Source organism: Pungitius pungitius, chromosome 21 (genome assembly GCF_949316345.1).
Source record: "Pungitius pungitius chromosome 21, fPunPun2.1, whole genome shotgun sequence".
NCBI lineage: Eukaryota > Metazoa > Chordata > Actinopteri > Perciformes > Gasterosteidae > Pungitius > Pungitius pungitius.
The window spans coordinates 7244403-7269448 of NC_084920.1; the positions used below are offsets into that span (position 1 = coordinate 7244403).

Sequence of the window (25046 nt, forward strand, 5' to 3'; positions counted from 1 at the left end):
TTTTGGGGTTCTTTTTGAATTTACAGTGAGGAGAAAGTCAGACAACAAAAGAAGGTCCATGTTTTGTAAACTGCTGGTAGAGCAGTTTTAAAACACATAGAGACATAAAAACTACACTCAAACGTTCGGTAGAGTCTTGTGTCTCTCAAAATGTCATTATTTTTTGGCTACTCCAAATAGTTTTGCTCCAGGAAGCATTTGTTTGACGTGTGGGTTCTCAGTAACTCTCTGTGAGCTAAGTGCAGCTGCTGCGTTGCCGCGCCAACGAGCTGGGGCTCTTTCTGTGACTCACAGCTGATCCTAATTAGTTGGAATGCTTCAAGCATTCCAAGTATTGTTCTTCTAATCTTTATTAGTTGGAATGCTTCAAGCATTCCAAGTATTGTTCTTCTAATCTTTATTCCGCCTTATTCATCTTCTTCATATTATTATTCTTCTATTTCTTCCGCCGCACCTTTCAACTCCTTCACACTTTCAGCTATTAAGACCATTCAAATATTAAAATGTTCAGCTCATTCAGGGGAGGGGTGCTATGACTTTTCAGCTTTTTAGCTCTTATAATTGAATTAATATAAATTAATATCTTCAACCTTTTTAGCATGGTTTCCTAATGGATTCAATTTTCAAATCCTTTCAAAACTTCTTCAACTTTCAACTTTTTCAGCTTTTCCAATCTTTCAGCTAGAGACACCATTTAAACTTTAAAATGTTGACACAAGTCTTAACAATTTCCTAAAAAAAACAGCTTGTTGATATCTATTATAGTTTTTTCATAACCACTCATTATGTTTCACTAGTTTTGGGGTCCTTTTCGAATTTAGAGTGAGCGCTAGAGTGCGGGCAAAGTCGGAAGACAAGAGAGGGTCCATGTTTTGTAAACTGTTGGTAGAGCAGTTTTAAAAGACATAAAGACATAAAAACTACACTCAAACGTTCGGTAGAGTCTTGTGTCGCTCAAAATGTAATTATTTTTTGGCTACTCCAAATAGTTTTGCTCCAGGAAGCATTTGTTTGAGGTGTGGGTTCTCGGTAACTGTCTGTGAGCTAAGTGCACCTTGCTCCGTTGCCGCGCCAACGAGCTGGGGCTCTTTCTGTGACTCACAGCTGATCCTCATTAGCTGATTAGTGCAGCCTGACATGACCTCCTTCTCTCCACCTTCTCTCATCATTTCAAACCCCCATGGAGGGAGTTCTTACTGTAATGTTTGATGAGGCCTATTAAATAATATATACTGTCTCTCAACCCCCCCACCCACTCACCCAATACCATCATTTCAAAATAAAAGCTGCAATGATTATCTGTAATTTAAACATGAAGCTTATGATACAGCTGTTTCGTTGAATACTTATTGCGCTTTCAAATAGTACTACAACCACTACTAATATTTCTAGTACTTCTAGTAGTACTTCTAGTATTTAAACTGGTATTATTACTAAAATACTTTTACTACTAGTATTTCAACCCAATGGAGGGAATTCTTACTGTAATGTTTGATGAGGCCTATTAAATAATATATACTGTCTCTCAACCCCCCACCCCGCCACCCACTCACCCAATACCATCATTTCAAAATAAAAAGCTGCAGTGATTATGTTATTTAAACATAAAGCTTAGGATTCAGCTGTTTCGTTGAATACTTATTGCGCTTTCAAATAGTACTACAACCACTACTAGAATGTCTAGTACTTCTAGTAGTACTTCTAGTATTTCAACTGGTATTATTACTAAAATACTTTTACTACTAGTATTTCAACCCAATGGAGGGAATTCTTACTGTAATGTTTGATGAGGCCTATTAAATAATATATACTGTCTCTCAACCCCTGCACCTACTCACCCACTCCCCCAATACCATCATTTCAAAATAAAAGCTGCAATGATTATCTAATTTAGCCATGAAGCTTAGGATGAAGCTGTTTTGTTAAATACGTATTGCTCTTTCAAATAGTACTACAACCACTACTAGAATGTCTAGTACTTCTAGTAGTACTTCTAGTATTTCAACTGGTATTATTACTAAAATACTTTTACTACTAGTATTTCAACCCAATGGAGGGAATTCTTACTGTAATGTTTGATGAGGCCTATTAAATAATATATACTGTCTCTCAACCCCTGCACCTACTCACCCACTCCCCCAATACCATCATTTCAAAATAAAAGCTGCAATGATTATCTAATTTAGCCATGAAGCTTAGGATGAAGCTGTTTTGTTAAATACGTATTGCTCTTTCAAATAGTACTACAACCACTACTAGAATGTCTAGTACTTCTAGTATTTCAACTGGTATTATTACTAAAATACTTTTACTACTAGTATTTCAACCCAATGGAGGGAATTCTTACTGTAATGTTTGATGAGGCCTATTAAATAATATATACTGTCTCTCAACCCCTGCACCTACTCACCCACTCCCCCAATACCATCATTTCAAAATAAAAGCTGCAATGATTATCTAATTTAGCCATGAAGCTTAGGATGAAGCTGTTTTGTTAAATACGTATTGCTCTTTCAAATAGTACTACAACCACTACTAATATTTCTAGTACTTCTAGTATTTCAACTGGTAGTATTACTAAAATGACTTTTACTTCTACTAATATTACTAGTACTACTAGTATTTCAACCCCCATGGAGGGAATTCTTACTGTAATGTTTGAGGCCCATCAATTAATAACTTTAGTTTTATTAGCTTAGGGCGACTGTGGGTGAGTGGGGAGCGCGGGCGGCCGTCCTCCAATCAGAGGGTTGGCGGTCTGATCCCAGGCCCGGCTAACCTGCATGTCAATGTGTCCTTGGGCAAGACACTTGATCCCAGCATTGTTCCTCTAGCTGTGACGACGAGTGTGTGTGAATGTTAGTTACTGGTTGGGCAGGTGCCACTGTGTATGGTAGGTCCTGTCATTGGTGTGTGAATGGATGAATGATGTTATGTAGTGTTAAGGTGCTTTGAGTGGTCAGAAGACTAGAAGAGCGCTGTACAAATCTATTTTACCAAGTCCATTTGCTTTGAATAACAAACATTCTGTCTCCCAAACCCCCCCCCACCCAATTCCATTATTTCAAAATAAAAGCCTCAATGATTATCTGTGCCTCAACAATAGGTACACCACAATTGCTTTCAAATACTAGTGAAACTAGTACTTACTTCTTCTACTGCTAGTACCACTAGTACCACAAGTACCACAATTACAACTATAACATTCTTCTTTTTTGCGTATTTAGTTGTTCAGCGGGTGATAGCAGGTTAATAGTGTTGATGGTGATATTAACAAAACATGTCACGGATTATGTACTAAAAAAAACATTAGTGAATTCATATAATGCATTAGGAAAACATTACCTAATCAAGACCATATCTTTTTGTCAATTTATCAGCTTGTTTTACAGTATCTTGGTGATGATACAAATGATCTTAAAGGACATCTATGGATTTAATAAAATGAATTAAGATAGCTGATGAATTAAGCTATGAGGTTTGTGTGGCACAGTTTTCTATCGATACCCGGATTTATGACTTTCCGAATGTTCCTGAATGCATCTATCAAATTCCACGTCACATTCAACGGATCTCCGTCAATTTCCTCTGAAGTCTTGACCGGTAAGTACCACTAAGCCCCGGGCTCATAGTTTGGATGGTGTAATGACAGTTATATAGTTGTGAAACGGCGTTGCGGTCCGTTTGTAACCCGTGCACTATTTGTACGCTAATAAAAGCGTGAAATATTCCCTCCGTATGACAACGCCAACTCGTGGCTAACACTTGCCTAGCCGCTACGTTAGCCACACATTAGTATGACGAAGACAAAAAATATGTAACGTTAACAGGATTAAGCTATGTGTTGAACTGGCATCAACTGGTTAGTTGGGTTACTTATTTATCTAACTATCATTTCAGTTAATATGGCTAGTCTCCGTTAGCCTCTATGTTTACGTAGTTTAACGTTTAAAAGTCACGGGTTCGTTTGTGTGCCATAAGGGAAATATTTCTATTTGTGTCATAGTTTATTACGAGGAAGGAGGCGATTTTAATTCATTTGCAACATTGAGGAAAAAGGTGCGATAGGCTTTACATTATTGAAGATAAAGTACTGCTCAAAACCTTATTGCTTATGCTATGATGCAGATACCAGCGAAATTATAAATAGTAAGTAAATAGCTTCAGCACTAAATGGTTGTGTATCGCATTTCAGTAGCCTAGAGAAAATAGTCCCCGAAGGTGTATGTAAACAACATTGGGTCTCCTTGCAATATCTCGCACATTCTTATTCATTCACACCGGTTGCGAAAGCTCGCACTGGCCGAAATCATTCGTACTGTTTCCGGTCTTTTTTCTGCGATCGCCACCGAGCTAAAAATTGAAATATTACCTAACGGTCGCGCAAAATCTAACGGTAATCTGTTACTTTGAGTGCGCAGTGATATGGAACGCTGGTCCATGTGAACAAGAACTGTACAGAGCTCAATAATGTACACCCCATGACTCACTCTCAACCAATTAGAACGCTGAATCTATTCTACCCGTTTTATAATATAATAATTCAAGTAAAGTTAATTGGAGATTGGTTAAAATAGCAATGATTTTATCAGTTTGAGTTGACTAGTTTGCCAGGCATTAGTTATGAGTTAGCTGGTTAGCGTTACTTTGCTCGCTGCCAAACTAGTCAGCCAACTGATGAAATTGCCACGTCCGCTCTAACCGTAATGCTACTTTTACCATTACGTAGAAGTTAGCATGTGGTAACCACGGGACTGTTTCACTCTTCTATTAACAAATCCGATGTCAATTCCATTTAAAGTAGTTTGTTGCTTTTGAGAAACATAATTAACTAACGTTAGTTTATCACGTCAACTCAATAAATTGACATTACATATTACCAAGCTGGGACATGTAAAATGCAAATCTATGTAAAACGTCAACTTTATTGGCTGTGGTAGACTGCTGGAGACCAGTTCAAGCTAATGCTTGACTTTATAAGAACAAGTTAATTTAGTTGATGCGTTTTTCCGCCATATGTTTATTTACCAGCTGTATGTATGTAGTCTATTTCTTTTAAGGTCATAAAAACGTTGTCCACAACAACATTACCTTAATATATGACTGAGATTGAATTACACTTCATTCCTCATTATGTCGGTAATATGGAACAGCAGTTATCTACTTCTCTATGTATGTAATATATCATTTTCTAAGGTGTTTTGTTTAAAGGCTGAAAGATAGAACCTTCTTAATGTCAGTTTGTCATATTGTTTCCTCTCTTAGACAACAGAGCATCCTCCTTATCTGCATTGTGTGTGGTAAGTTAAAAATAATGCAACAGAAATATCTAATAGACTACATAACTATACTGCAAATGACGTAGATATTTTCAATTTATTCAACATTTGCATCGTATTTTATGGATGGCTGCCACATCATTTTTGAAGTTGTTGGTATATTTTTGTTTCTTTATAATTTGAATAGTTCATTTTTGTTTGAAATGGGATGGGTTTTTAATCGTCCAGATATATTGCAAGATAATTTCCTCAAATGTCTTTATTTTTTTAAGGAATAAAGTGATTAATAAATATAAATATTGAGAAGGTGGAATTAGAGTTTTACATTTCTTTCTTTAATTTCATACTTTGCAGCTACCAAACTAATTGCCCCGGCTCTGACTGTATGTACCATACTATAGAGCCATTTCAGTCCCTAAGAGGCATTAACACATATGGAAAGAATATATAATGTTGTCTTGTTGACGTCAGTCAGTATTGCCACAAAACCGCGACACTGCAATATATATTTTAACTTTGGTGAAAACTGCGACTTTTCAATGAGACAGAAATGATCAATAAAGAAATGCATTGTTTCACTTGAAAGTACTTGCATGTTAAATAAACTGAACTAAAAATATCTACCTTTTCTCAACCTCTCTTCATCCGTCACCCTCCTCTTACTCCTCCCAACTTCTCTTTTCTATCTAGAACGGAAGACTATTGCGGCTGGTGACTCTAAAGTGTAAGCTCACACATTCATTCAGATATTACTGTAAGTAAACTGATCTTTTATTGGTTTCCAGTTTAGAATACCATCCCATCATAATAATAGTCTTGAAAACCCTCATTTAGTTCTCATTCTTTCTGCCTCCTCTTTCCTGTCTCTAACTGCAGCCTACTAGTGTTGGTGACTCCTCGGACACATTTTACAGTAAGTTTTCAGATATGACTGACAACTGAATGTACTTTCTTAAAACATTTAGTGAAGTTGTAATGAATCACAGATGGCCGAGCAGCATTGTTTGTATGAGCAGCATGTGTGTGTTGCTCAACCTCTTGGTTTTATATTCGGCGCGTACGTTAGCAGCGTAGCCCGGCTTTGTCAGCTGTGTCTTCTCCAGAGATTTGAGGGCTGTTGCTACTCTGGTGACATATTTTTAACATATATAATGTTATAATAGTAGGGGAGATCACTGTATTATGTTACAGGTTGTGCTTGGTTCACAGTCAGAGCATAACAAAATATTTTCAATCAATTCTTTTAAGCCCAAAATCATAAATTTGTCTCAGGGGTTTACAATGTGTGCACCTACAGCATCCCCTGTCACGGAAGCCCACCATCGGCTCAGGAATCATCGTTGACAGTTCTCGATGTACAACCAACAGCTTTAACTTGCTACAGTTTTGATGTCCCTTTGTCAACATTTACCAGGAGAATAGTCCATTATTGATTTAAATCAACACTCAATATAATAAGTGCCTGCCAGCATTATTTATTATTTTATATATATATATATATATATATATATATATAAAGATTGTCTAACGGATGTTTTTTTGTGTGTCTTGCAGGTGTCCTGTTGTCCAGCATCTCTCTTCTATCCCATTGGCTCTCTGTCTATCCTATACCTTGTATCCACTCTGTCTACAATATGATTACTCTAGCTTTCCTGTCAAATCTACCTCTCTGTCTTTGATTTTGGAAACTCTATCTTTGTATCCCTCTTCTATCCCACTCTATCTGTATACTGAACTGATATTTTGAAACCTGAATTTTGAAACTTGAATTTTGAAACCTGAACTCTGAAACCCAATTTTTGGTTGCCTAAGGTCATTGATACCTGTCTGTCTGAACAGAACTCTGAGAGTCTCCACTCTCACGCTCTCTGTCTCTCCTCTGAACACTCTCACCCGGGTTATTGGTACCTGATCTACCTTTTTGAATGATCTGAGAGATTCTCTTCTCTCACTCTCACCTCTTTCCATCTCCTATCAACTCATATATTTATACAACGCTATTACTCTTTTTACTAATTTGACAAAGCATTTGAAATTTACTATTAATGAGATTAACAAAATTGGCCTAAAGAAAGAATTGAAAAGTTAATTCAGAAGCTAAAAAAACACAAGCACAAATATTTTTGTTGTAATTGAACTACACTTTGATACAAAGAATTGGATAATTGGATTGTGAAAAGAAATTACACTTTATAATCTAGTCTGGTAGATTTCCTGGTATACTATTTACAAAAGTGCAAGGAATAAACATAATTTAAGACAACTGCACTCTGGTCAATATACATAGAACTATTACAAATCTATATTACAGAGAAGCGTTATTTGCTCCTGATCTCTGTTGCTGTGGACTTCTGTTGGTTTGTACTTAAGAGGTTTTCTTGGTGAACCGATATATTTTCACACTTAACACTGTTGTTAACTTGATTAGTCTACGTACAAGGAAACCTCATACTGCTACATGCATTATACCTAATTAAACATATTTTTCTTATAAACTTACATTGTGTATATCAGTGTTTTGTTGTTTAACCTGTTAATACTGAATTGGATTCATCAGGTGTGGCTGTTTCCTGCTGATCCAACGTTCTTCAGAAGCATTCATCAGCCATCTCACACTCCTATAACATCTGCTCCTGAATATAAACAATAGCTTAGTAAAGTATTAGGATCATTTCTACAAGTAAATTGAGCCATTTGAATCTGACCGCGCCTTTCAGTTTAATTAACCAGTTCCAAGTTGTGTGTTTGTGGTAAACTTCAGTTTTTACATTGAATATTTATTTTCACAGATAAATCAAGGTTTCGGTAAGCAATATCTATTGCATATTAAATACAATCGGTCACTTTAGTACATGGTACTTCATTAACATAGGCAGACATACTGAGACCCGATTGCAGTATTTAAATCTTAGAAGTGCTTTGTCCAGAGCCTCATATATTGTAATAAGGCAAACAATTGGATAATTTGGTTTTAGATTAAAACCTCAAAAGAATCCGGAATATCCTTGAGGTTGCTGTCACTGAATTTGACGTTCAAAACATTTGTGTAACACTAATATATTGATCTCTTTAAGTGTTAGGTTATTTATTCATGTTTTGAAAAGTGTAACCCCAAACAGTTTATTTTTCATTCATATTAGCATTATTAGTTTTTGTTTAATCGCAGCAAACCGGTTTAATCCATCTTCAAATCCTGGTTCGTTAAAGGTCATATTTTACTAAATTTCATTTAATATCTTGGTTTTGTACAACATTTGTGGTTTTTGAAACGACAACAATGCCAAGGAAAAGTAAGAGGTCACAAGCTCAGAGCCTGCGCTGGCAGCGGTCCAATGACACTCACTGTGCAACAACTACTGAAGGAGCAGTATGCGTTGGGCCTGAGAGCAGTGCAGAGGTAAAGATGTCTGCAGAGTGTAAACGTGTGGAACAGGAAGGTCAGCCTGACGCTTCATGTCCACCACCGCTATCTTATGCAGATGTTGTGAAAAGAGGAAAGCACAGTGATGATCCATGTGTAGCAGGACCTTCTAATGTCATGCAGGTGAACCTTCTAGGTCAAAGTAATGAGTCATGTGAACCACAGGTATCAGATGCTGGAGAAAGAGGAACAAACTGTGATGATCCATGTGTAGCAGGACCTTCTAATGCAGAGTGTGTAGACCCTGGAGATCAGCCTTCTGAACAACATGTGCGTGCATCCCACAGCCAGGCTTCCATCAGATACGGCAGATCCAGAAATCGGCAGTGCACCTGTAACTCACTGACCTTTCTTTCATTCCTTCATGAGAATGAAAACATCACAAGAGCAGACCTGGACCATGTTTTGGATAAAGGTAACACCATGTATAGAGAGACCAGGAAACAAGTCACTAATCACATCTATCTGACCACCGATGAGCTCACTGATGAAGTTCCTGCACGCAGCGCTACACACTATGTCAACATGACTCAGCTTTCAAGGTACGGCACATTAGGAGAACCTTTACCTGGAGCTGTGGATAGCTTCCTGGACCTGGAGTCAGGACTCAGCTGCTTGTTATCAGATGTGAAGTACGCTCTGCTGTTGATGAGACTCTTGTGTATCGCAGTATTCAGAACCAAGTCAGGCAGATATGGTTTCTTTGACCCACACTCCAGAACAGCCAGAGGTTTGCCCCTACCAGCCGGTTCACGCACACCAGGTACTGCTATCATGGTGACATTCTCACGTCTCAGTGACATGATTGACAGGCTCAAGAAGTCCCACAGAATGATGGAAACACAGTCCTCATGTACCTATGAGTTGAAGCCTGTGGAGTTCTACAACATGAACACAGTCAACCTGAACAATGGTCTCCCAAACACAGACTGCAGACCTACAGCTGTCCCTGTGGATGAATCAAACTCACCTCCTCATAAGAGAAACACAGCCACTGATCAGACAAGTTCACCTGAAATGACTCCTCACACTCCAGCTGTAAAACAACCAGAGGTCTTCATCACAGCACATGATGCTCCTCACAATGAATCAGAATCACCTGCTCAAGTGATAAACCCTGTTCTCAGTGATCTCTCTGACAACATATTGACCGCAGAGTCCAGTGACATCATCTTTACATCATCGGCGAGACCACAAGAGGTCATATTCCCTGATGCCCCGAATGAACCACAACTGTCAAGTCAAGCCACTTTGCTTCCATCACATGACGCTTTGCTCAATGAACCAAATATTTCTTCTTCAGTAGAAATGACTGTTGTCAGTGATTTATCCGATATTCTATTAGAGGGAATCTCATGTAAACTGACAAAGTGTAATAAAAACAAAAGGAGAAAAATGAAGAGCAGACTAATGACCTCAGAGAAAACTCAACGAAGAAAAGAGATTAAGAAAAGAAAAGAAAGGGAACGGTATGCTTCAAATAAAGCATATAAAGCAGAAAAAATATCTCATGCAAAAAGGCAATACCAGAATAATCCGGAATTTAGACAAAAGAAAAGTAATAATACGAGAGACAACGTTGACTTCAAGCAAAAACGGAAAGAGTACATTTCAAAGAGGTACAGAGAAAATGCTGATTTTAGACAGAAAAAAAAACAAATCTTTGTCTCTCATTACAGAAATAATCCTGAATTTAGAGAGAAACAAAAACAAATCTTTGTCTCTCGTTACAGAAATAATCCTGAATTTAGAGAGAAACAAAAACAAATCTTTGTCTCTCGTTACAGAAATAATCCTGAATTTAGAGAGAAACAAAAACAAATCTTTGTCTCTCGTTACAGAAATAATCCTGAATTTAGAGAGAAACAAAAACAAATCTTGGTCTCTCGTTACAGAAATAATCTTCAATTTAGAGAGAAACAAAAACAAATCTTTGCCTCTCGTTACAGAAATAATCCTCAATTTAGAGAGAAACGAAAAGAAATCTTTGTCTCTCGTTACAGAAATAATCCAGAATTTAGAGAGAAACAAAAACAAATCTTGGTCTCTCGTTACAGAAATAATCCAGAATTTAGAGAGAAACAAAAACAAATCTTGGTCTCTCGTTACAGAAATAATCCAGAATTTAGAGAGAAACAAAAACAGCACTTTACTGGCCGCTACAGAGACAATGCTGAGTTTAGAAAGGGAAGAAAACTGTACTACACTGCTTTTTATAGAGACAGCCTTGATTTTAGACAAAAGAAGAGATCTCATATTATTCAGCGTTATGCCCATGACCAGGCATTCAGACTGAGACACAAACAACTAATGAAACAACGGATGAAAGACAGATATAAAAACAATCCTACATATCGGAGTATGCAGAACATGAAATGTGCCATGAAAGTAAAAAGGAAATACAGAGGGATAAATAAACCAACAGAAGAAAGTGACAACAGTGTAATCAAAGAGGCCATATCTGTTTTCAGATCACAAATAAAGTTCGGTCCCACTTATGTTTGCACCGTCTGTCACAAAGCATCATTTCCAAACCAAGTAAGACCCTGTAAGAGGTTAAACTATGTACGAAATTCAGACATAGTAGCATCATGCCTGACAGGAAAGTACGTCCATGTGTGTGATGATGAGTGCAGAGATGAACAACAGTGCAATGTGCCTGATGAGAGAAAGGAAGAGTGGATCTGTCACACCTGCCACAATCATCTTAAAGATGGAGTCATGCCAACACTCGCTGTAGCCAACAACTTGGAGCTCGCTGACATTCCACCTGAACTGTGTGACCTCAACATATTGGAGAGACATCTCATAGCCAAGTGCATAGCGTTTGCAAAGATCATTCCTCTTCCCAAAGGACGACAGAGAGCGATACATGGCAATGTGGTTTGTGTCCCGTCTGAGGTGCAGGAAACAGTGGAAGCGTTACCCAGACTGAGAAGTGAGTCTCAAGTGATGAGAGTAAAGCTGAAGAGACGATTGTGTTACAGAGGTCATCAGCTGTTCCAGACGGTCACTTGGTCTAAACTAGTGCAGGCGCTGCATAAACTCAAACGCATTCATCCACAATATCAGGACATCACTATCAGAGATGAGGCTGAGAGGAACACCAGCCTACTGGGAGAAAACCACACGAGACCTTTTTGCCATGATCAGACAGTTGGGAACTCCTACATTCTTTTGTACATTTTCTGCTGCTGAGATGCGTTGGCCTGAAGTGATTGAAGCAATAAAAAGACAGCAAGGCGAGGAGGTGAATTTTGAAGGGCTTGACTGGTCAGCAAAGTGTGATATTCTGAGAAGCAATCCAGTGACAACAATGCGCATGTTTGATAAGCGTGTTGAGGCCTTATTCAGAGATCTGCTCTTATCTCCTGCACAGCCTCTTGGCAAAGTTGTTGACTACTTTTATCGAGTTGAGTTTCAGCACAGAGGAAGCCCACACATTCACTGTCTCATATGGGTAGATGGTGCGCCTGTGTTTGAGGAGGATGATGATCAGACTGTGTCAGCTTTTGTTTCCAAATACATCACAGCTCAGCTACCTGATCCACGCAGACAACCTGAACTACACAAGAAGGTCACAGAGGTGCAAATTCACAGCAAAAAACACTCAAGGACATGTTTCAGAAGTCCCAGCTCGGGTTGCAGATTTGGTTTTCCTAAACCACCTTCCAGTAAGACAATGATATCGAGACCTGGTGAGGGCGTTGCTCCACTGCAACTGCAAATAGCAAAGTCCAAGCTCCAACCACTGAACTTGTTGCTGAATGAACCTGAAACTGCCTCACTCAGTTTGCAGCAGCTCCTCGCTAAATGCAACTTAACACTCCAAGAGTATGAAGGATGCCTCAATGTGATTAACAAATCCAGTGCGGTGATCCTGAAACGTGAGCCAAAAGACTGCTGGGTAAATGGATATAATCCACATCTACTTAAAGCCTGGGATGCCAACATTGATGTCAGTTATATTCTCAATGCATATTCGTGCATCATGTATCTCACCAGCTACATCACCAAAAAGGAATCTGGACTTTCTGAGTACCTTAAAACAGTCATTGAAAACTCCACCAGAGACCACGTCAATGAATGTGATGAAATGAGGGAAATCATGCAGGCATACTCTAAAAAGAGAGAGGTCAGTGCCCAGGAGTGTGTGACTCGAGCATGTGGAATAAACATGAAGAAGTGTTCACGTGGTGTCATATTCGTACCTACGGATGACAACGCACTGAAAATGAGTCGCCCCATGTCTTACCTGGAGAACACAACATTAGAAAGTGTAAATGTGTGGATGACATCTTTGACTGACAAATACAAAGCCAGACCAGAAACACCAGAGTTTGAGCAGATGTGTTTGGCTGATTTCGCAGCTACTTGCAGGATTGTCTATGGCCAGCAGAAAAAAGGAAAAGATGTGTTGCCCCTCCTCAATGAGATGGGATTTGTGCAAAAGCGTAAAAACGATAAGCCTGCTATCATCAGATTTTACCGCTGCTCACAGGAAAAATATCCAGAGAAGTTTTATGGCACATTACTGAAATTGTACATTCCTCACCGATCAGACATGGAACTCAAAAGACCCCATTTTCCCACATATGAGTCCTTCTATAAAAATGGTTGCGTCCAACTACCAGGTTCTGACTATGCTGAGTATGTCCAACACATTGTGAAACGAAACAAAGACAAATATGAGAAAAATAGTGAGGAGATTGAGAATGCAGTTGAAGAATTTGAACAGAACAGAGGAGTTATTGATGAATGGTGCAATCTGGCTCCCGAATCTGAAGTGGAGAGGTTGGAATGTATCGAAGAACTGGAGGCAAGAGAGCCAGATCATGAAAGTGTTCAAGAAAATGTTCCAGAATACAGTAATCAGGCTGATGCTGCAACAGAAGCTCGAGCCATCAGAGAGCCTCCTGCCTTTGACCCCGCACTGCTACGACAGATGTATCAGAACCTGAACCAGAAACAAGCATGTGTATTCTATGCAGTTAGAGACTGGTGCGTAAAGCGTGTCTGTGGCCTAAACCCTGAGCAGTTTTTCTTTTACATCAATGGTGGTGCAGGAACAGGAAAGTCACATCTGATTAAATGCATCTACTCAGAAGCATCTAAGATACTGTGCAAAGTGCCCAGCCATTCTGAGGAGGTGGACATATCAAACCCTACGGTCCTGCTGACAGCTTTCACTGGAACTGCAGCCTATAATATATCAGGATCAACACTGCACTCTCTGCTCAAGCTTCCACGAAGTCTGAAACCTCCATTTCAAGGACTTGGTAACCAACTGGATGAGGTCCGATCAGAACTTTTAAATGCTGAAATCTTCATCATTGATGAAGTTTCCATGGTGTCAAAGCCCCTGTTTGCTTATGTGGATGCAAGACTGAAACAGATCAAAGGCAGTCCCAAACCCTTTGGAGGAATGTCAGTAATAGCGGTTGGAGACTTTTATCAGCTGCCACCAGTTCGACAGTCCAAGACCCTCTGTGTGTACGAGCCCTGTGAGATTGACCTATGGCAGGAACACTTTCAGACAATCACCCTTACTGAGATTATGCGGCAGAAGGATGATGTTGCCTTTGCAGAGATGTTGAATCGGATCCGTGTGAAAGGAAAGTCAGATGAGTTGTCTAAAGCAGACAGAGCCTTGTTGTCACAGACCATCACTGAACCATCACTTTGTCCACCTGATGTCCTGCACATCTTTGCAACTAATAAACAGGTTGATTCACACAACTCAGTAACATTAGCTCTGCTCCATTCTAATATCACCAAGATCGATGCAGATGACTACAAGAAAGACCCACGCACTGGAAGAATGGCTCGACAAGCCCAACCATACAAAGGAACCAGAAATGAGTTACCAGATACACTAAACCTAGCTGAAGGTGCTCGAGTCATGCTCACCAGAAACATAGACGTGTCTCAGGGATTGGTGAATGGGTCGTTTGCTACACTAGTCAGGGTGATAACCTCAGAACAGAGTGGTGTTGCACATGTCACTATGCTCGGCCTTAAGATGGATGATCAAACTGCTGGAACGAATTACCGTAATAGAGCACCAGGCGGCCCTGATGATGTGGTGTACATAGAGAGAGCAGAGGATAATCTGAAACAGAAAGGAGTGGTACGCAGACAGTTTCCTGTTAGACTTGCCTTTGCCTGTACCATACACAAGGTTCAGGGTATGACAAGGACATCAGCTGTAGTGTCACTGAAACATATTTTTGAACCTGGCATGGCTTATGTAGCTATCAGTAGAGTGACCTCTCTCAGTGGATTGCACATGCTGGATTTGGATGAGAGTAAAATCTATGCCAACCGAGAAATCACTGGAGCACTCGAGACCATGAGACAAGTCAACTTGGACGACATGATGCCTCTTCTTTGTATGACACAGACATTGAGCAGACGAGACACTCTGACCATTGTTCACCATAACACTGAAGGTTTGCCATCTCACATCAATGACATCAGGAGCCATCATGAACTGTGTCTTGCAGATGTTTTGTGTCTCACAGAAACTCACCTTCAAGGCTCCTTTGTTGCAGAGAGTCTTCATTTAGAGGGCTACAACATGTTCAAACGCAACAGACACCTGTCTTACACAAATGTTCCACAAATAGCCAACAGAGGTGGTGGTGGAGTGGCTGTTTATGTGAAAAACCACATTCAAGTGCGTGAGAAACAGTACGTACATAATGTAACCGATCTTGAGTTTGTGGCTCTGAAGGTAGAAGCCCCAGCGAGTGCCCTGATTGCAGCTGTGTACAGACCTCCAGACTACAGTGTGAGATCATTCTTGTCCAACCTGGGGAACCTTCTGGACTCATTGGAGATCATGGACTGTCAGCCCATCATTGTCTGTGGGGATTTCAATGAGAATCTCTTCTCCAACACTGGTAAGCCAATCCTTGAGCTCTTCCAGTCCAGAGGATATGCACAAGTCATCACTAATGCAACCACCGATAAGAACACACTGCTGGACCTCATTTTCATCTCACAACCACAACACTGTCTCCACTCTGGTGTGATGAGAACTTATTACAGTTATCACAACCCTGTCTATTGTGTCATGTCCTCTAATGGTCCATGAAGGTATCAGCTGAGTTTTAAAGAAAAAAGTAATGTCCCTGTGACTTAATTTAAACTAATATTTATATACATTGATTTAATACTATTCTCCAAAATTATTCAGAAGAGGGGCATCCTCTGTGCAGCCATTTTTATTTTCTCAGCCACAGCAGGGCCTTTATTCTTGTACAGTAAAAAATATCACTTGTCATAATCACGTTTTCTGTCCACATTCCTCCAACAGGTCTTAAAATTGTCAGGTAAGTCCAAAATCCATTGAGAATCATGGATTTAAAAAAAATTAAATAAAATGTTATTAGTCTTGGTTCATGCAACTGTCAATGTAAAGAAAACTTAATCATCTGGTCAAAATATGTGGTTGCATGTTAATTAGTTAGTAGAATGAGTAATTTTAAGTGTTCACAATATGGGAAACATTATGGGTCATATAGTTTTCCAGGTAATCATGTTGTTTTTATCTATATTTCTAACACATTTTGGCCTGTGCATTTATCAGGGTGGGTTTGGATCAGGGTTGATAAATGCACAGGCCAAAAATCTTTCAGCAGCCGTGTACAATGTAAAATGCTGTACACGGCATTGTACACAGCTGCTGACATTTAGTGTAGCAGACGCACATCAGAAAGTATGTGTTCTAGATGTAACACATACTTTCTGATGTACCTACCAGCTGAATCCCCACACTTCTATCCCCATTAATGTCATTTTATTTATCCTGTGTTCTGTGTAATGTTAAGTTTCCTTTGTAATGGACATCAGACAATGTCCTTCTGTGTCTTCCGTAGTGTTAAGTTTCCTTTCTGGTGTACAGGAGACACCGTTCTTATGTGTCCTTCATAATGTTAAGTTTCCTTTCTGGTGTACAGGAGACACCGTTCTTATGTGTCCTTCATAATGTTAAGTTTCCTTTCTGGTGTACAGGAGACACCGTTCTTATGTGTCCTTCATAATGTTAAGTTTCCTTTCTGGTGTACAGGAGACACCGTTCTTATGTGTCCTTCATAATGTTAAGTTTCCTTTCTGATGGGCAGGTGACATAGTTCTTATGTGTCCTTTATAATGTTAATTTTCCTTTTTGATGGACAGGAGACACAGTTCTCACATGTCCTCTAATGTTAAGTTTCCTTTGTAATAGATGGGAGACACAATCCTCCTGTGTCCTCTGTAAAGACACCTTCCAGTTTTGTCCTCATCTCCTTCCTCAATGGGTGGATCAGTTTACAGCATCTAAGACATGCCAAAGACTGCAGCACCAACTGAACTGTCTAACACCATTAGACCTCATAGAGACACATTTTACTTCCTGGCTGTCCGAGTCATCTTTAAAGCACAGGATGAGAAAACACCTGCTGGTCTTTGCCTCACTTTTTCTCTGACTCTGAGATTCTGGATCAGCTCATACCGAACAAGACATCATGCCACCACAGAGCAGATGTTGGAGCACTATCTTAACTGTCAGTGGACACCTCACGGCTGGACCACAGAGACACGTGTTCTCTCTGTCAGTTTCGAGTTTTTTTCACAACAGATAATAAGGTATTGTTTTGTTATTTGATATGTGCCTCCTAATGTTCTCTTTTAATTGTGTTTTCATTCATGTATTCATTCTATATAAATGCATTAACACTAACACTACATGTATTAACACTAACTTTACATCTTAAATAACATTGTAATTTATATCCACCTCTTCCTTCAGCTCCTTCTCCTCTGTGATTTCTCCACTTCACAATGAAGACACTCAGGACTGCAGAAAGGGCTAAACACACAAATGAAGATCATGCAGCGTATTCAGTTGCACTGGCGATACAAGTTGTTCTGCCCTGCAGCCCGAGTTCAAGGTATTTTGTCTATGTAATTATTTAATGTTTAGTTTCAATCTTCAGTTGATAACAATAACTTCCTGTTTACTTTTTTCAGGACCAGCATTGTCCTCCTACCCCCCTGTCTCCATTTGTGCATCCATTGGTGCCCACTGGTCCGTTCAGCAGAGACTAACAGTTGGTTCTTAAGCAAGAGATCATGTGTGCAACTGCAATGAAACAGCTGCAGATGAGTCTTCAGTCAGTGATCACTGTCACAGCCCCAATTTTGTGAAGCATTAAGCTCCTTCCTAAACCAGCAGTAACGGTAACAATTTGTTAATATATCCTTTTTAAAATATATCTCTGGTAGTCTTACTACTTGCATGTGCTATTTACATTTTTAACTACATGAATGAAGCTTCTCCTGTTTTTGTCTTTAAGGCCTCTCCTCCTCCATGTTGCTATAGAAACACTATCCTTGCACTAAGCAATGACATAATAACTGGTGTAGTGGTTCAGGTCAAAGGTCACAATACTACAGGTCTTTACAGCGTACAAAACAAATTCAAGAAAAGTATGGTTATCTCTAAAAACTACAGGACACCTGTCTATTTTGTTTGTTTCATTTGATCTAACAATGTATGTTTTCTTTGTTTCATCACTTTTTTTTTGTTGATTGTATTTATTCATTTATGTCATCCATCCCTCTTCAGTCAATATTCTAACAGATATATGCAAGATGAATAGTGGAAATGTGTTATTGCAATTGCTACGTGTATATGAACAAATTAACCTTAAGAAATTCCATATTTGTATTAAATGAGTCATTATTATGGGGTTTCAGCTGGTAGGTACATAGGAGGTTCTTCACAGGCATATACCAATCCTTAGGGTAACCTAAACTCTACTGTAAAGATGAGTATTCAAACCCAGTGTTAAATTATCAAAATGGGTAATCCAAGCTAAATCTTCCAAATTGGCTTGAAAATAACTTGGTTCAAAGAGTTTTGTAAAAATATTTAATTTGAAGCAAATCCTATCATGCTCATGTTCTAACCTTGAGTAGTGATTCTAACCAAATGTTCCATCAAAATAAGGAAGTGGAAGTGTTTTGGTGAGCCTCAGTAAACTGAGCTTAGCGTTGGGATAGTTTAAATGACAATTTGGACCAGACGTATCAGTCCGGGCTACTGGAACATAAAGACTTGAACTTCTGTGAGTATTAACCTAGGTCTGGTAACAATGTAAAAAGCCTGTGTTTGAAATAAAGAATACTGCAAACCATTGGAAATGGAATATTTTGTGTTATCATTTATTGTAAATATAGTCAAATGTTATGTACATACTGTATATATGTTCCGGATACACAGAGTTGTATCCATCAGATAGATAATAATCGATAGATAGATAACACGTGTGCATTTATCTATATCTATATCTATCTATCTATCTATATAGATAGATAGATGTTCATACACAGGTATATATTTGACATTGTTGTGCTAAACAGCCACTGCGTAAAGCGCTGCTTTCAGTACTCGGGAAGGGGACAGCTAACAGAGACCCTCGTCCATTTCCGTAGCTAATAGTGAGAGACAGACAGACAGACAGACAGACAGAGTGACGGTTATCCACGTAGGCTAGCTGGCTAAATACAAGAGCAGCAGTAGCTTCGTACAACTTGTTTGCGCTTGCTGACATAACTTGTCAGCCACCGCAAAGCTAGCGCGATAGTAGCGCTAGCCGACGAAAGCTAGCTGCCGGTAGCGTCAGCTGACTGGATACAGAGTCATTTGTTTATGTGTGACGTAGCGGCTGCTTGTGTGTGCGGGGCTCTGGTTGCTATGGGGAGAGTTGCGGCAGAGTGGAAGCGACAGACTGATTAGAACTGTCCTAAACAGAGCGCTCTAACAAAGGCAGACGTCACACGATGCCGGCTACAAATGATCAGAGTTAATGCTGAAACACGCGAGGAGTAAATTATCATTTGTGGGCAAAAATTAAAGGCTTTTTAACATCCACACAGTAATCAAATAATAGCACTATCCGTGGCTACACGGGGATTTTGAAGACTTTAAAAGAAAAGTCGAGAATTGTGACAAACATTTATTGATTGAAAATTGAATCAGTAATCAGAGATTAAAACATGTATTGATTGGACATTGAACACAGACTGCACGATTACATGGATTTGTCATAACTGATTGAATTGAATAAACTGATTGAATTGATTAAACTGATTGAATTGATTAAACTGATTATACATCCATTTTACAAAAGGTTAACATAGAACAAAAACAGAACACATGAACTTTGGCAAATTGATTAATAACATCCTATACAATGTGAAAGGTAATTTGAACAACGGAGAACCGATTCCTAATGAACACATTAAAACAACAGCAAAAACAGCAACAACAAAAAGAAACTCAAACAGCTACTCCTCCTTCCGCATGGCTTCAATGGCGACAATGGTGTTGCCTTTAACGGTTATTTTGACCGGTAAGGGTGGCGCTTCCATTATGGCAGCTATTGGCAGCCACTTGCTCTCCTCGATGAACAGCGTCCTGTCGTCCTCCAGGAGCACTTTTAGGCTTCCGGGAGCCCCGCGTGCCGGTGTTGCCCCGTAAACTCCAACCTCCTCCGCTGCCGTGGAACTGACCGCCTGGCGAAAGACATGCAGGTATTTGGTCACAAGCATACAAACGTTCTATTAAACTGATAGCATACGCAACAAAATATCTGATGCAGCTTCATGCTTCGTAAATACATTGTTGAATTGATGCATTATCATATTTATTGTGATGATGAGGATAACCGTAACAAGGTAACTAACACATGAAGAAAAAGCAGAAAAAAAGCCTAGTAGGCATACCTCAATTGCTGACTCCACCGTTGTTTGGAGCCGGAATCCATAATTGGACTCCGACCCTCTCAGGTGGGACACTCTCAGGACGTTCCCGATCTCACAGCAGTGGAGGGCGGTTTCCCTCCAGAGGGACACGGGCACCTTTGTTTCCCCCTGTGAATGACATAGTGTATTACTGTGCTGACAATATGCAAAGTGACCTATAGGCATTCATTAAAAAGCCCACCTGCTTCAACGTGATGTTTTGCAGTGGCACGCGGTCCCTCGCCACCACCACCTCCTTCAGCTCAGACACCTGAACACAGTGGATTTGGGTGTTAATGTTCTCATAGCTGCAGTCCGGCGGACTTACACTCTTAATTTTACAGCAACAACCTACATTGGCTATATATATCGCAGTCCCGTTAAACGGAAAGTTACTTACCTCGACCACCTCCCCTTCCACCGTGACCAGACCAGCAGATTCCCTGCAGGTGCTGAGGGGGGTCAGGGGCGAGCGAGGATTGATCAGCCTCAAGGCCTCGTTTTGTAATTTCTCGTCGATGACGAGGGCGCTGCTTCGAAAGAATTCTGTCTCCCTTGAGACATTAAAGGCATATGGAGGGGAATTGCCCCTCAGGTTATAGCCACGAACCACGTAGGAAGCACCCTCTTGAACTTGGGCCTTCAGGTCTTCATACAGGGTCACTTTGGCCACGGAGTGCCCGTCGCTGATGGCCATGACGGCATTAGCTTTTGTGACGGCCGCCACCGCTCTGCCGTCCTGGAAGTCCCACCTCGTGACCCTATGCTGGTCCTTCAGTGCAACCACACAAATGTGTATTGCCGGGGGCTTAAAGTAAGGGGTTTGGGGCTTCGACGAAAGAACTTTTCTTAACGCCATTCTGAAATGAATAAAGACAAATAGTCAAAGTCACAGCAAGTCTTTTCTAAATGGACATTTGCAGATTTTCTGTCTTCATTCATTTTTAAACAGGTGTATGTATTTATCGAATGTAGACAGGCTACCTACTATTAACTGAGTGCTGTTTTATGCTAGCCCTTGAAGGCGAACATTTCAGCCTTCTCAAATTTAAACTACCTGTTACGTCTTTACACGAGCCTCTCAATAATATCATTTTAATATTATTTTGATTTATTTGACCAAGTTTGACGTTATACAAAGCAGGGGGTTCAAAGAGCACGGCTTTTTTGCCTCTCGTTTTTATCGAATCTTTAAGGGACCAAAGTGACCTACCTTTCTCGGTTCAGGATGGACAGCAGTGGATTTTTCGCGCCGCTGCGGCTCCGACAATGTTCTAGAAGGTCCACGCGCCGCCTCGTCATGTCCGCGAGCCCTTCGTCCAGGAAAACTCGTTTGCGAGTTTTGTGCTCATGAAACAAAGTTTTTGTTCTCTTTGCTCTCTTTTATAGTTCAGTAATTATTATTTTGAATATTTATGGACACGATTATCATTTCATATTTGGTGTTATCATTTATTATAAAAATAGTCGGATGTTATGTACATATATTGTTCCGGATACACAGAGTTGTATCCATCAGATAGATAATAATCGATAGATAGATAACACGTGTGCATTTATCTATATCTATATCTATATAGATAGATATAGATAGATAGATAGATAGATGTTCATACACAGGTATATATTTGACATTGTTGTGCTAAACAGCCACTGCGTAAAGCGCTGCTTTCAGTACTCGGGAAAGGGACAGCTAACAGAGACCCTCGTCCATTTCCGTAGCTAATAGTGACAGACAGACAGACAGACAGACAGACAGACAGACAGACAGAGTGACGGTTATCCACGTAGGCTAGCTGGCTAAATACAAGAGCAGCAGTAGCTTCGTACAACTTGTTTGCGCTTGCTGACATAACTTGTCAGCCACCGCAAAGCTAGCGCGATAGTAGCGCTAGCCGACGAAAGCTAGCTGCCGGTAGCGTCAGCTGACTGGATACAGAGTCATTTGTTTATGTGTGACGTAGCGGCTGCTTGTGTGTGCGGGGCTCTGGTTGCTATGGGGAGAGTTGCGGCAGAGTGGAAGCGACAGACTGATTAGAACTGTCCTAAACAGAGCGCTCTAACAAAGGCAGACGTCACACGATGCCGGCTACAAATGATCAGAGTTAATGCTGAAACACGCGAGGAGTAAATTATCATTTGTGGGCAAAAATTAAAGGCTTTTTAACATCCACACAGTAATCAAATAATAGCACTATCCGTGGCTACACGGGGATTTTGAAGACTTTAAAAGAAAAGTCGAGAATTGTGACAAACATTTATTGATTGAAAATTGAATCAGTAATCAGAGATTAAAACATGTATTGATTGGACATTGAACACAGACTGCACGATTACATGGATTTGTCATAACTGATTGAATTGAATAAACTGATTGAATTGATTAAACTGATTGAATTGATTAAACTGATTATACATCCATTTTACAAAAGGTTAACATAGAACAAAAACAGAACACATGAACTTTGGCAAATTGATTAATAACATCCTATACAATGTGAAAGGTAATTTGAACAACGGAGAACCGATTCCTAATGAACACATTAAAACAACAGCAAAAACAGCAACAACAAAAAGAAACTCAAACAGCTACTCCTCCTTCCGCATGGCTTCAATGGCGACAATGGTGTTGCCTTTAACGGTTATTTTGACCGGTAAGGGTGGCGCTTCCATTATGGCAGCTATTGGCAGCCACTTGCTCTCCTCGATGAACAGCGTCCTGTCGTCCTCCAGGAGCACTTTTAGGCTTCCGGGAGCCCCGCGTGCCGGTGTTGCCCCGTAAACTCCAACCTCCTCCGCTGCCGTGGAACTGACCGCCTGGCGAAAGACATGCAGGTATTTGGTCACAAGCATACAAACGTTCTATTAAACTGATAGCATACGCAACAAAATATCTGATGCAGCTTCATGCTTCGTAAATACATTGTTGAATTGATGCATTATCATATTTATTGTGATGATGAGGATAACCGTAACAAGGTAACTAACACATGAAGAAAAAGCAGAAAAAAAGCCTAGTAGGCATACCTCAATTGCTGACTCCACCGTTGTTTGGAGCCGGAATCCATAATTGGACTCCGACCCTCTCAGGTGGGACACTCTCAGGACGTTCCCGATCTCACAGCAGTGGAGGGCGGTTTCCCTCCAGAGGGACACGGGCACCTTTGTTTCCCCCTGTGAATGACATAGTGTATTACTGTGCTGACAATATGCAAAGTGACCTATAGGCATTCATTAAAAAGCCCACCTGCTTCAACGTGATGTTTTGCAGTGGCACGCGGTCCCTCGCCACCACCACCTCCTTCAGCTCAGACACCTGAACACAGTGGATTTGGGTGTTAATGTTCTCATAGCTGCAGTCCGGCGGACTTACACTCTTAATTTTACAGCAACAACCTACATTGGCTATATATATCGCAGTCCCGTTAAACGGAAAGTTACTTACCTCGACCACCTCCCCTTCCACCGTGACCAGACCAGCAGATTCCCTGCAGGTGCTGAGGGGGGTCAGGGGCGAGCGAGGATTGATCAGCCTCAAGGCCTCGTTTTGTAATTTCTCGTCGATGACGAGGGCGCTGCTTCGAAAGAATTCTGTCTCCCTTGAGACATTAAAGGCATATGGAGGGGAATTGCCCCTCAGGTTATAGCCACGAACCACGTAGGAAGCACCCTCTTGAACTTGGGCCTTCAGGTCTTCATACAGGGTCACTTTGGCCACGGAGTGCCCGTCGCTGATGGCCATGACGGCATTAGCTTTTGTGACGGCCGCCACCGCTCTGCCGTCCTGGAAGTCCCACCTCGTGACCCTATGCTGGTCCTTCAGTGCAACCACACAAATGTGTATTGCCGGGGGCTTAAAGTAAGGGGTTTGGGGCTTCGACGAAAGAACTTTTCTTAACGCCATTCTGAAATGAATAAAGACAAATAGTCAAAGTCACAGCAAGTCTTTTCTAAATGGACATTTGCAGATTTTCTGTCTTCATTCATTTTTAAACAGGTGTATGTATTTATCGAATGTAGACAGGCTACCTACTATTAACTGAGTGCTGTTTTATGCTAGCCCTTGAAGGCGAACATTTCAGCCTTCTCAAATTTAAACTACCTGTTACGTCTTTACACGAGCCTCTCAATTAATATCATTTTAATATTATTTTGATTTATTTGACCAAGTTTGACGTTATACAAAGCAGGGGGTTCAAAGAGCACGGCTTTTTTGCCTCTCGTTTTTATCGAATCTTTAAGGGACCAAAGTGACCTACCTTTCTCGGTTCAGGATGGACAGCAGTGGATTTTTCGCGCCGCTGCGGCTCCGACAATGTTCTAGAAGGTCCACGCGCCGCCTCGTCATGTCCGCGAGCCCTTCGTCCAGGAAAACTCGTTTGCGAGTTTTGTGCTCATGAAACAAAGTTTTTGTTCTCTTTGCTCTCTTTTATAGTTCAGTAATTATTATTTTGAATATTTATGGACACGATTATCATTTCATATTTGGTGTTATCATTTATTATAAAAATAGTCGGATGTTATGTACATATATTGTTCCGGATACACAG

At 40.3% G+C, this 25046-nt stretch overlaps 3 protein-coding genes across 5 annotated transcripts; 1 reads left to right on the plus strand and 2 right to left on the minus strand.

Annotated features, from left to right (window-relative positions):
- Nucleotides 1-11877: 11877 nt before the first annotated feature.
- Nucleotides 11878-18889, plus strand: LOC119208981 (uncharacterized). Its single transcript, XM_062560144.1, has 3 exons — nucleotides 11878-17334; nucleotides 17498-17639; nucleotides 17719-18889. The coding sequence occupies exon 1, from the start codon at nucleotides 11900-11902 to the stop codon at nucleotides 15797-15799; it is 3900 nt and encodes a 1299-aa protein (XP_062416128.1). The 5' UTR covers nucleotides 11878-11899; the 3' UTR covers nucleotides 15800-17334; nucleotides 17498-17639; nucleotides 17719-18889.
- Nucleotides 18890-19004: 115 nt separating this feature from the next.
- Nucleotides 19005-21953, minus strand: LOC119208979 (uncharacterized). Of its 2 annotated transcripts, XM_062560152.1 has the most exons (5): nucleotides 21710-21951; nucleotides 20897-21356; nucleotides 20699-20767; nucleotides 20479-20625; nucleotides 19014-20268 (listed from the first exon to the last, which is right to left on the minus strand). In XM_062560152.1, exons 1-5 carry the CDS (start codon nucleotides 21796-21798, stop codon nucleotides 20041-20043), a joined length of 993 nt encoding a protein of 330 aa, XP_062416136.1. In that variant the 5' UTR covers nucleotides 21799-21951; the 3' UTR covers nucleotides 19014-20040. The 2 variants fall into 2 exon arrangements, with proteins under 2 accessions (XP_062416135.1, XP_062416136.1); XM_062560151.1 differs by having other exon boundaries at nucleotides 19005-20268; nucleotides 20699-21356; nucleotides 21710-21953.
- Nucleotides 21954-22010: 57 nt separating this feature from the next.
- LOC134107889 (uncharacterized) lies at nucleotides 22011-24999 on the minus strand. 2 transcript variants are annotated; one of them, XM_062560146.1, is made up of 5 exons: nucleotides 24756-24997; nucleotides 23942-24401; nucleotides 23744-23812; nucleotides 23524-23670; nucleotides 22013-23313 (listed from the first exon to the last, which is right to left on the minus strand). In XM_062560146.1, the coding sequence occupies exons 1-5, from the start codon at nucleotides 24842-24844 to the stop codon at nucleotides 23086-23088; spliced, it is 993 nt and encodes a 330-aa protein (XP_062416130.1). In that variant the 5' UTR covers nucleotides 24845-24997; the 3' UTR covers nucleotides 22013-23085. The 2 variants fall into 2 exon arrangements, with proteins under 2 accessions (XP_062416129.1, XP_062416130.1); XM_062560145.1 differs by having other exon boundaries at nucleotides 22011-23313; nucleotides 23744-24401; nucleotides 24756-24999.
- Between the last annotated feature and the right edge of the window lie 47 nt (nucleotides 25000-25046).

Bases quoted from the DNA above. Each gene is read 5' to 3' on its own strand.
- LOC119208979 (XM_062560151.1), bottom strand. From the start codon at position 21,798: ATGACGAGGCGGCGCGTGGACCTTCTAGAACATTGTCGGAGCCGCAGC. The intron at 21,357-21,709 runs GTAGGTCACTTT...TATTCATTTCAG, and splicing joins TCCATCCTGAACCGAGAAAG to AATGGCGTTAAGAAAAGTTC. The intron at 20,269-20,478 runs GTATGCCTACTA...GTCTTTCGCCAG, and splicing joins CGGTGGAGTCAGCAATTGAG to GCGGTCAGTTCCACGGCAGC.
- LOC119208981 (XM_062560144.1), top strand. From the start codon at position 11,900: ATGCGTTGGCCTGAAGTGATTGAAGCAATAAAAAGACAGCAAGGCGAG.
- LOC134107889 (XM_062560145.1), bottom strand. From the start codon at position 24,844: ATGACGAGGCGGCGCGTGGACCTTCTAGAACATTGTCGGAGCCGCAGC. The intron at 24,402-24,755 runs GTAGGTCACTTT...TATTCATTTCAG, and splicing joins TCCATCCTGAACCGAGAAAG to AATGGCGTTAAGAAAAGTTC. The intron at 23,671-23,743 runs GTGGGCTTTTTA...TGTCATTCACAG, and splicing joins AAAACATCACGTTGAAGCAG to GGGGAAACAAAGGTGCCCGT.